At 38.7% G+C, this 12213-nt stretch overlaps 1 protein-coding gene across 1 annotated transcript; it reads right to left on the reverse strand.

The window, feature by feature from the left end:
• Positions 1–122: 122 nt before the first annotated feature.
• On the reverse strand, positions 123–12016 carry UQCRC2 (ubiquinol-cytochrome c reductase core protein 2; the record flags this gene model as incomplete). The annotated part of the gene is made up of 14 exons (XM_082006610.1): positions 123–206; positions 1064–1217; positions 2919–2995; positions 3561–3641; positions 3909–4108; positions 5014–5109; positions 5275–5332; positions 5754–5851; positions 7248–7372; positions 7715–7771; positions 8763–8827; positions 10058–10207; positions 10327–10419; positions 11981–12016. The coding sequence occupies 14 exons, from the start codon at positions 12014–12016 to the stop codon at positions 123–125; spliced, it is 1374 nt and encodes a 457-aa protein (XP_081862736.1).
• Between the last annotated feature and the right edge of the window lie 197 nt (positions 12017–12213).

The raw sequence follows: 12213 nt of genomic DNA on the forward strand, positions 1-12213 counted from the left end.
ATTACTCCAGATTAACTTTCTGAAAGAACTGAATTCATAAATAACAAGTTAGTAGTAATTTATTTAGAACATAGGTGATTTAGAGCTCAGGTCCATTGTGACTCCACATCCCAGTTTTGTTTTTACAACTCATCAAGAAAAGGAGTATTTCCCAAGTCCCCACTAGCTGCCATTGATTTCTTCCCATTGACAAACTTCTTTGCAGCCTGAAAAATAAATCAGAAAGATGGATATAATTTGCTACAACAGAGTTTATCTTGCTGCTCATAGCCTCAGCTTCAAGTTACTAAAACAAACAAATCCCAACACTACTGTAATACATCAGGAAAACAATTTTCCTTTTGCTGTCTAAACTTACTTGCTTCTAATTCAGCTCCTCATTATTTTGTAATCTGACCAGGAATGGCAGAATGATAGTCAGATATAAAAGGCATAAACTCTTTGAAAATGGTTATTCCTACAATAATTATTACACCACAACATACAGTGGATCTCTTCTTACTACTGAATCTATTGCTAGTTGCTACTGCAACACAAATTAGTGGTGACTGTGAAAAAAACAAGTTTTCTATTTTAGAATTTCTCTGATTAATTTCTCTATAAAGTTTCTTCAATATAAGCAACAAGATAATTTGGGATAGCAATGCAGTTATGTCAATTTATCATTGAAAGCCCAATTGTTTTATTAAGCACACCAAATATACTAGACTCAAGAATCGTAAAAGCCTTGACACAAGAAGTGCCTGCACTGGAACTAGTATCAAGTTTTCCATGAATACTAGTTGGCAGTTTTGGTAAGTTTAAGTGAATTAGATGAGAATTTCACATACTCCCAGCTATACCAGTTTTACAGTGTATTGGCTTAAAGGGTCTTCTGTTAGTAAAATAAGTAAAGACATAAAAAGAGAGCCAGCTGGGATTTGTAAATTAGTTGCGCTTTTTTTTTTTTTAGAGATGGTATACATGTGTATTTACAGACACACACAAATGAGCACCAGTTTTGTATAAAAAAACTCCTTACACAGTGATTAAGGAACACCTGTAGATGCCAACACATACTTACATTCACAACATCAGCAGTGGCTACAGAGTCGATTTTTTGAGCAACAACAGATGGTGATGTGTGTGTGCCAGAAACCAATGACTCTGAGCCAATTTCATTCAGTAACCCTTCTGCAGTCTCCACTGACATCAGATAGGTGGCTTTCAGCTGATTTCTGCCATCAAAAAAAACATTAAGGATGAGTGAGCATGTAAATCCTGTTATTATCTTCCCCACCACCCCCACAAGTGCAATGACTTTTCAGTGCTTTTTAGGCTTTCAAGATTCCTCTCCATTTTTCAATGTGTTTCTTTACAAGTATGGAAGGGTTCTGTACTTAGGAAAGAGGTACCACGAATAGCCCAAGCATGAAATGACAGGGGACTTGAACACCTACTGCCTTGGAACGATCAGACACCCCACACAGTCAGAAGATTTCTAGCTCAGAATTTGTTTCTGTCTGAATTGACTAGTGCAGGTACCCCAGGAATTAGACAAACCTTATCTATTATGTTTAAAAATGAGGTTTAAAATAGATTCGTTTCTCATAGAGGACAGAAGCATGCAGAGCAATTTTGTCAAACACGACAAAACAGCAATGAATGTAAACGGTTAGGCACTTTGTGCAATAGTTCCATGTTCTGTTAAAAGGCAGCAAGTTTATACTGTTTTTTCTGTTTCACACAGTCTCACTGCTACTTATGAAAAATTTTATTTTTATAAGCTAGTCCTATTCTTTTTTAAAAGTCAAAATGGCAGTAAATGGTTTATTCCAATAAAATACGATTAAGTAGCTTGGTATTTTTGAATGAATTGCAAGACTGCAAATATCACTGAACCCAAGTTTGGTTTTTGGGGCATTTTTTTTGGCCACTAAAGGGAAAAGAGCAATATAGAAAACATGCTGAGTCATTCCAGAAGGGAAGCTAAAAAAAAAAAAAGCCACAGCACTGTGTGTAACTCCGTAATAGTAGGCAGCTTTGTTAGGAAAAAACCCATCTCCACAAAACCACCACAAAACAAAAAACCCACAACACAAAACTAATAATGCTAAATATAAAGGTCCAGAATTCACCATTTAGCTACTAGTGATTCAAGTACAACCAGTCATGTTTAGGTTATCATGTTTTGTGTAATGAAGCTTTATGTGGAGTCTTGTATTTCATGTATGCAACAGGCAATACTTTAATTCTGCTACTTGAGTGAATCTGTACTATATTGTTGTATTGCACAACTACAGTTTTAAGAGGCTCAGTGCAGTTTAACACTACTTGGAGATCAAGCACCAATTAATGTGCACAACCCTCTATAAATTAGAAACTCTAACACTTTGTTGGTATTACTCTATCTCTAATAGTTATTTTCCCCTATCTCAAATATTCCTAAGGGCACGTATTTCGAGCACTTGGATGTAACATCATTAATTCAGTGCTTTACACTTGCAGACCCTCATTACTACTATTCTTTGAAGATGCAGAAGATTGCTTAATATAATTGTTTTGAGAATTGCTGCAGTGCAACTGTAAAGGGAATTACTTAAATAATGCAATTTAGGATTCTAATTTAAATACATCTTAATACTACAGAGTATGATTAAAATGACAGCATCTGCTGATACTTGCTAATTTCTTACATTAACATTAACAATATCTAACAAGTTTTTATTAGGAAATACCACTAGCAGAGATCAGTATAGCTTTGAAAAACAGAGTATTGACAGCACTTCAGTTTTAACACAGGAAAGTGAGCAGTTCCCCATGGAAACAGTTACAGGACAACGATAAGCTTCACTGTACAGAATAGTCTAAGTGTTTGACAAGTAGCTATATGTTAAGAAATTCTCTTTACAACACAAGAGAGTTCTTCATGCGCTTACTTTGCTGTTGTGACATCATCATTGGTGACGCTGCCCTGAGCAACTGCCTTTATCTGGTTCAAAGCAGCTTTAATGACCTGAGGAAAATTAAATCATTTAAGACTTCTTCCCACATTAAATTTTAACATATTATTTCTATTATTGGACATGTTAGAAAATTTGGTGGAGAGCAGCTGACACTGTTAGGACTGTCTGCCCGAACTCAATTCTGAACAGCCTTATAACAAAACTAAAAACACTGTAATAAATGCCCAAGTGAGACACAAAAACCAGTGTGTATTTAAATTGCACCACCACATTAATTTGTATGGTCTCACCATTTTTCATGAGAGTATTCAGTTCTGCCAGCTTCAAGAGCCAGCATGTTCCTCACGATATGCTTAGGCTTACACATTTAAATCAGCAATTACAGTCAGCAATTCAAGGTATTTTACTAGCTCTAGTTTGTATTAGGCTTTTGTACTTCCCAGAAAGCAAGTCTCATTCCCAGCTTACAGAGCTAAGTCATAACTGCACATGCAGCATTCTTATGCAAGAAACCAGATGAATTGACTTTTTTTAGAGGAACCAGTCACTATCTCAAATCAAAATACTAGTTTGAGGGTTATGTTGTTCATATTTAAATACTAATCAGCAACTCACCTCCCCAGCATTTGGAGCCTGAGATATGGTATAAATCCCAAAGAGCCCAGAATCAGAATAATTAACATTAAATGCAGAAGCCTGCAAAACAAACATGATCATCAACTGTGTAGCAGAACAACTCAGCATCAAGCATAGCAAAATAATTACTATTAGGATCTAAAATACTGTAATTCAGGAAGCTAAACTGCATCTGTGCAGAGGAAAGATCAGATTGGAAAGCCTTCTCTGAAACATTGTGACTTGTGCAAGAATGAGCTAATTAAGATTCTAGCTGGAGGCGGTAACCTCTCGAAGGATAATATGTTTTACCTAGAATATAAGAGTACAGTAACCCTCTGAACTTACGTCAAACGGCTGGGTAGTTGCTTTAGCAATACCCTGGGACAGTTTGCTGGTAACATTGCTTCCTCTCTTGATAAGGGGTCCAGCACCTAAAACATGCTGAAGAACACTGAACGCATTTGCTTCTGCACTTCCAACAGCGGCTCCTTCTGTTACAATAGCAGCATGGACAAGGCTATCACCATTCTGTTCTCTGATTTCTCCTAAAAATACGACAACAGAATAAAAGGTAATGCAGTGTTCCGACAGAAATTACTGTACAGTCAGAGGCATGGAAAGGAAACATTTCTAGACAGGATTTAGTTTCATGAGAGAGAAGCCAGGTTATGAAGTTACTGCATACCCACTCAGGAAGACAGCAAGAAGCTGTTAGTAGGCTGTAGGTCATTTTAAGAAGTCCTTTACATTCAGCAATTTTCTTGCAAGCACAATACCAAGTACCTTACTACGCCTTATTTGAACTTGACCCTAAACCATGCACAGTATGAGATGATAAAACTCAGTGAGCCTCCATGTAACAAATATCTGTAAAAGTAGCGTACCTTCTGTTCATAGTAATATTTATCCTGTTTTATAGAAACTAAAGTTATTCCAGTCAAATATTAAATGTTGGAAACTTCATTCTTCCCATCTGTTTACAGAGTGATCCGATACTCCAACTGAAGAATAGCTATTGGTATTAGTACAAGATACTGCTCTGAAAGAGCTAAACATTGCTTTCTCTGTTATGAAAAACTTAATGACTTTCTAATAGATCTTCCCTAAAAAGAAAGCCTACCACCACTTCTAGACAGTCCTTAATCTATTCTTAAGGGAATCTTCCCAAAAATGCCAAGAGAAACTATATGCCAGCTTGTTCTTCATTTTAGGGAATAAATGATCTTGCAGGTAAAGCTCTGTTGGAGATATGGGTTCAGTTTTATCCCAGAACTTTCCACAGTGGGGAATAATCCTCTACTTATTTAGATGGGAGATGCCTCTGATCTGTCACTTCCCATGTACAGCATTTAGTACAGCTATATAGTTTTCAGTTGCAACTTCGAGTAATACCAAATTTATAATAAACAGAAAATCAGTCATTCTTAACAGATACAGGAAACATACTTACCCCCTCGATAGACAGCCTTTGCACTAGAAATACCAGCTCCACTTCGGATATTTAGGAAGTGCTCTGCAACTTGCTTTAAGTCAGAGTGCTTTACACCTGCAGTACAATAGTTTATTCCAAGTAATGTATGGCATTGAAAAGCTACAGCAGTTACATAAAAGTGTTTTAAGTGTACTGTAACATTTTAGTTCTACAGAGAACTCAAGCTTCTAAAGTAGTTTTCCCTTATGAATTGCAGTGTCCATTAAAGAACATACATACCTATTCCTACAAGAGCCATTCTTGCACTTGTGAAATTGTTCTGTACAAAATGGTGAAGCTGCAACAATAAATTCACATTTTAGGGTATTTTGTATAAAGACGGCAAGTGTGTTTCTGACATCCACTGTTCAGCCTTATACTACTTAATGCACCAAGCTCCAATGCTTCCAAAAGGAACTGTCTGTAGACTAGCATTTTATGCATTCCCCAGTGATAACTACAAAACCCTTTTGTACAAAACACTCGCATTTCATTGACAGCGTTCCTATCCACAGGAAGCCACTGACATTAACCACCTCTCTAAATGCAAATGCGAGTTCTGTACCCAATACTAAAGGCTGCATGGAAATAAATTACTTTAACACCAGACTAATAGGATAGTAAATACTGATTGTATATTTACTAAATTAATTTTCTCTTTCATCTATCCTTGATAAAGAAACTGAAACAGATTTATAACACAATACAAACAATCCTACCTGCTCAGAAGTAATTTTTCCAATTGTGTAATCTGGACAATATAAGGGGTTTGCCAGAGCATTCTTATAAGCTGCAGCATGCAAGTTTTCCAGCACTCCTAAGAGGAACAAAGTTTCACTGATGATGATTAACGTTAAGAGCCACTTTTAATGAAGATTATGAATGGAACTAAATGCTACTCCAGTGAAACAGAGCTGTGGTCCACTTTAAGGACAACAACATCTGCAAAAGCGGGTCTAGAATAATCCAATACACATGGAAGTTTCATCCAAATCCTCGGGCAAGAGAATCTGGTCTGAAGGCTTCTATTCTTTCGTAACTTATTTAAAAAAAAAAAAAAAAAAATCTAATAACTTGCATATGCTCAACACTTTTGCCTCAACAGCAAGCTACAAACGCAATCAGTGTTTGGGGGAAAGGGAGCAACAAACCCCAACATCCTTTTAATTAGTTTCAGAATCATCATCTTTACTGTAAGCATCCCTCGGTCTTGAACTTAAGAACAGGCTGTTTATAATACTATTTGTAGCTTTGTGTGATGTCTCATCTATCTCCCTGTTCAGCTGAAGGATACTAGTATCTTCAATTCCCTTCCCACTATTTTTTTCTTGCATCCAATAGCATTCTACTCATTCCTGTTTGATATTCTCAATATATTCTCAAGAGAAAGATGACAGTCCTTTCTTCATAATTCTGAATTACAGTAACTGAAAATATTAAATTACCAACCTGTAGTTGATACAAGTTTAAAAAACAAATATTGTTCTTGATTCAGATTTTAAAAAATAGTAACACTTCAATATAAGCCAAAGATTTTCCAAAGCCCAACATTGTGTTGTCACCTTCAATGGGTTATGAATGTGTGTTTCACAGAGTAGTACACATGATGTTTATTGTGCAGAACTACCTGGGTGAACTGGGATGACTGGAGTTAAGTAACACAAGATACAGTGGAATACGCTTGGTTTGGCTGAGGCTTTGTTTGCCCCCCTTTTTTTTTTCTTTTTAAACCCACAAATCTAAATTTATAAACCTAAAACTGTAGTCCATCTTCCATGTAATGAAAATACATATTGTTTTTATACCAAAATAACTATACAAACTCAAGAAGGCTTTTGTAGAATACTGTTTCCACATCAATGAGTAATACCTAAATCTTGTTTTCAGAACACAAGCTTCTGCAAATATACTGTCAACAACAGTCATGACTTGCACATTCTTTGGTTCTACTTCTAAAAAAATTAAAAAGGTAAAACAGAAGCTGTCAAGGAGAATGGTGTAAGCTGCTAAATGTTGTTATGCACGGGCTGGAAAAACCTGTGAATTTATTAAAAAAATTCCGTAACAACAGAAAGACTATACCTGTCAATGGGGAAAAGCTGAAAAATGAAATGGTCATGTGACAGAGCAAAAGGGAAACTGTTTTCTCTGAAGTTTTTCATTTTGAAGAGAATCCCATGAAGCCAATGCAGTGCATCAGAAAATACACTTACCAACTTGAGGATTCTGAAATGCGATTGCTTTGTCAACTTTTAATTGTGGCTGAAGATCAGTTACTTCCCATGGTCTGAACTCTGGTGCTGTGGTGACATTAAGAAGGTACTCCATTACTGTATCACTAGATAAACAAAAGTTACACAGGCATTAAACACAATAGACGTAGCCTGTATTTCTTTTCAAGTTGAAAGCTATTCAAACTAATCTGTAAGCAGGTTAAGAGAGTAGTTATTAGCAGTGCTGTACAAAGTATGAGAAGTTGACTTCAGTTCCATATCTTCTGTATCATGCTCAGTAATGTGATACAGAAGCTGAATATTACAGTAATTTATTGATTACAAAGACATGAAAATAGGTATTACTCCTATTACTCCTATCCTGTAAAATGATAGGTCTCTACTTTACTACAGAGCAGTTTGTAAAGAATGCAACAATTCAGTTTACAGTATATCTAGATACCTACACATAGTCACGCAGGCATTCAACAGAGTATGTCATTTTCTCTCTTGTTGAGTAGACACTAAATGAGAAAAAATACAAAATGCATTTCAGCAGAGAACAGAGAATTGGATTTTCATACATATACCCCACTGATTGAATCTGTCAGCAAGATATTGTCTAGAATATCTAGTTAACCTTAAATCTGCTTGAGATGACTGTTTAAAGGGGTGCTAATACACACACAGCAGAAACAAACTAAGATTCGTTATTACTTGCATACTTAAGATACAAGTGTCGACCATCAGAATTTCAGATGCCATGATAATTCAACATGATAAAACAACAAATAAGGCTGAATAGCAAAACTTGAAGAAAAATTTATGTATGTATTAATGCAATTAAGAAGTTATTCTCTTTGGGCAGAAAACATAGTTGGTCTCTTCCACTTGCTTCAACACATTTGTTATTAACAGGAACAAAAATGGTAGAGTCTCAAGTTATATAAAACACTGCTTTAAACCAAATTCTATAAAAAACAATCTTACTGGATGATTTCAAGATACATTGCAAGAAAGCAGGCACACCGAGATCCCTCTTTTATTTCTCTTAGGCTTGTTTTCTAGGCTTTAAATTCTCAAATCACGAAAGCCAACTACTGTCTGAATGTTCCCAAAATCGCAGTGTGATGAGTTGTATCTATTCACAAAAGATGGAGGAGGGGGGGGAAAAAAAAAAAAGTCTACTGACTTCAGGAAGTTTAATCTTGAGGCCTGAAAAGGCAGAAAGAACATTAGGCTTTCTAGACAAATTATATTTCTTCCAGGTACACAATATGTACATTTTGTTAACTGAAGGGTGTTTTTGAAGTACCAATCATGGGTGCACTCTTGAACCTTAACAGAATGAGAAGTACAGAAGGCATTCTTTGTCAACGTTCACCATTCAAGTACTGTTACTACACTGAGTTTATCTGGCTACATGTTGTTATGCTTATTGGTTTAAGTTTCCTTTAGTCATACACTTTGTTTGCATTTTACCAAGGCAAATTATGTTTGTACATGGTTACAAACCTTAGGCTACCCCCAACAGCTTCAATGCCACGAGTAATCCGGAAAGAAGATGCTCCTTTAGTAGTCTATTTAAAAAAAAAAAAAAATTTGCAACTTAAAATTAGAGCTATTTTAAGAATAGATTTGCCTGAGGATGTTCAGTACCCAGGCAAAGTTGAAACAGTTTCTGTTTATTCAATTATACAGAAGCCATTTTGAAAAGTTGAGCCAGCTTATTGCATCCCTACTTCTGATCATTTCTGTCGTCCTCTCTGATTTTCCACCATAATTCGTCACATATTTGCTTCCCAGCCCATCTATAATGATCCAGGTTTGCTTGAACATTTAATAGGATTCTTTGAATTAGATAAGCTTGACAAAGCCAGGGCAAGGAATGCCTACACACACTACTAACACTGACAGCTGTCTGGGGAAAGTAACTTCGGGCAGCAGTCAGGAAGGAGGTAATAGAACAGCTGGGATTTTTTTTTGTTTTTTTCCTGCCTGAAACTGATGGGGGCTGAGCCACACAACAGCAGTCAAAGCCATGTCAGCTGTAAACATCACAGCCTGGCTGGTGTGTGAGAGAGGCTGCGTTTACATCTGCAGCTAGAGCCAGGCAGCAATTGAGGTAAACAGGAACAAGGGGAACGGCCACAGTGGGTCAAGCCCATGGGACATCTAACCCAACGTTCTATACCCGACAGTGGCAACAGACAAAGCTGGTTAAATATAACATCCCACAACCCATTCAGTGGTATTCCTGTAGGACCTACAGGAGCTGCTCCTTTATCAACTGCTTAAGGACCTGCTATCAATGAATTTGTCCGATTCTTTTTTGAACCTGCTGGCATGTATCTGCCACCACAGCATCTTGTATAACTAAAGTGAGACATAAAAGAGGAAGGGAAAACAAGGAGCTTAAAAGATCTTGATGGCAGTAGTAAGCAAAACTATTCAGAAATATCACACACACACAAAATTGAATTTGTATCAGCCACCCAAATTAACTTTTACTGCAGCTTAAATAAAATGAGTTACGTGCATAGCTTGTTATAGACTTTTTTATACATACATATATATATAGTTTAGACACCACCAGAGAGCATAATTCTAAATAAATATCACTGCCTATCTTGCAAGAAGCAACATCATTTCTCCTGCATTTGAACCAGGTAACCAAGAATCACTGTGCATTCTTTCCCGCTTTGTAAGATCTCTTACATTAAATTTTACCATATCGTTTCTTTTGCAATCATAATCCTTCCACCATTTCATGTACTGTCAACATAATAACAAAGAGAATAAACACCTACCAAATTAGACGCAAGACGAAGCAAATGAGCAGTTCCCAAGTTACTAGCGGTTTCATATCTGCTGCCTGCTTTAATAAACACACCAATTCTTGAAGCTGGAGAAAAGTTTTCCAGAGACGCAATAACTAAGCCATTTGGTAATTTTGTGATCTATTTTAAGAAGAAAAAATTTGGTTTAGTCATCCGCTGGAAGTACTGTCACAGTTCTGCTCGGAGTTTTAAAAGATAAATAAAAAGGAGAAAGAAAAAAAAACAGCGTTTATACTCACCTCAAGATCCTCCGACTCTGGAGATAATTTCACTCGTTCTGCAGTTGCTGAAGTTGCAACTTTAGGAGCTACCTTAAGTGAGTAAAGTCTCTTCTAGAGGAGAAAGCACAGGAGAATGGATTTCCTGAATTAGTTCATCACATATTCCATTACATACTGAAAAAGGCAACTCATTTGAAAGTAGAAATACAATGAATGACTTCAAGTCCCAGAGTAAAAATGGTGATTCCCTTGTAATTGCCCTGATCCTTTTTTACATCACTGTTAGAACCTATGCAATGACTAACACACAAGGTCTCTGGAAGGTTGAGAAATAGCACTGTAAGAAAGCTTCCCCCCCCTTTGTTGTTGTGCAGCGGTAATCTCTACTGATACTATATAGTCTGTAGGACCAATGTACAGCAATTAACTGAACAAACAGCTACAGCAATCCACATTTGCAAGCACAACTTTGGAGATAACTCTCTAATTTATTAGGTGTAGGCAGTTCAACTCCCAACGAGTCACCTCTCAGAACACGAACCTATCAACAGACTGCTGTATACAAAAAGGACACGTATACAAGTCCCCAAACTGCAGAATAATAACCAGAAGCAGGCTTTCAAATTGAAGAAGTGAACATCGCAAGAGCCTTCCCTTCAGTAGCTGGCAACAGAAATGGCATGACTATTGATTTTGAATCTGAAATGCTACCCCCTTCCACCCTTTTTGGAAGTTTCTTATACTTGTAAAATAAATGTATATATTGCTTTTCTTTTTACATTAGAAAGATAACTTCATTCCTCTACGTCTCAAAGTAAAAACTGAGTGACAGAACACTGCTGCACTCAGTTGTAGGGATACCAATGCCATAATTATCCTTGCTTTGCCACAGACTCTGTTCAATGTATGAGTCTAGGAAAAACTCTCTTCTCCCACCACAAATTTGTTAAGACACCTTCTTTTAACCTTTACGCCTACTTATTTATTAATTACTAGTGCATGTCTAAAATTGACTTACAAACACACTGTAACTCAGAAGTCATTTGCTATCCTACTCAGGAGAGCATTTCCAGCAGAGATCTAATACAAGTTATATTCCAGCTGTCAGCCGGCTCAACGAGATTTTTTGCAGCAGAATAAGCCCTCTGACCCCTCCACGCCTCCAGGAGAAGCAGAGCCCCGCTTGCCAAGGGCACCCACCACCTTACCACAGGCAGCTGAAGCTTCCCCAGCGAGAAAAGATCCCCTCAGAAGCCGCTCCTCCCCTCCCTCCGGCCACATGGGTGGCCCTGCCTCTCGGCCGCTGCCGGAAGAGGCCTCGGACGAAGCCCCCGGGGAGCCCCTCGCCCCGGCTGGACCTCTCAGCCACGGAGCGGCCTGCAGGCCGCCCCGGGCCCGGCCCGCGGCCTGTCTGACCTTCAGCTGCGCTCCGCCATCTGCGCGACCGGCTCGATCCCGGCCCTGACCCCCACTCACGCCCCTCGCCGACAGCCCCACAGACACAAACGCAGCCCGCTCGCCCGCCCGCCCGCCCACTGCCCACCAGCCCCGCTGGCCACCTGGGGCCTGGTTGGGGTCAGGCCCGCCCACAGCCCCCAGGGCCCGGACAACCGCTGTCGCCACCGTCTGTGCCTCTCCCCCACCGCACACAACGCCTCCAAGTCGACCTCACCGAAAGGGAGCGCGCGACCACCGGGAATCCCTTCATCCTTCCGCGCCGCTCAGCTCAGCCCCGGCGAGGAGAACAAGATACCTGTCCCGGAGGAAGACCCTGCCTTCCCAGCGCACCCTAAGCCGCTTTGACTGTCTAGCAAGCGAATGCCCAAACTCTACTGCTCGTGCTTAGAATCACGTCTTGAGGGTAAGAGCGACCCCTCGCGGGTTTCCGGGACGGCTGTGCACATG

The sequence above is a fragment of the Phaethon aethereus genome (genome assembly GCF_964289735.1).
Source record: "Phaethon aethereus genome assembly, chromosome: 15".
Taxonomy (NCBI): domain Eukaryota; kingdom Metazoa; phylum Chordata; class Aves; order Phaethontiformes; family Phaethontidae; genus Phaethon; species Phaethon aethereus.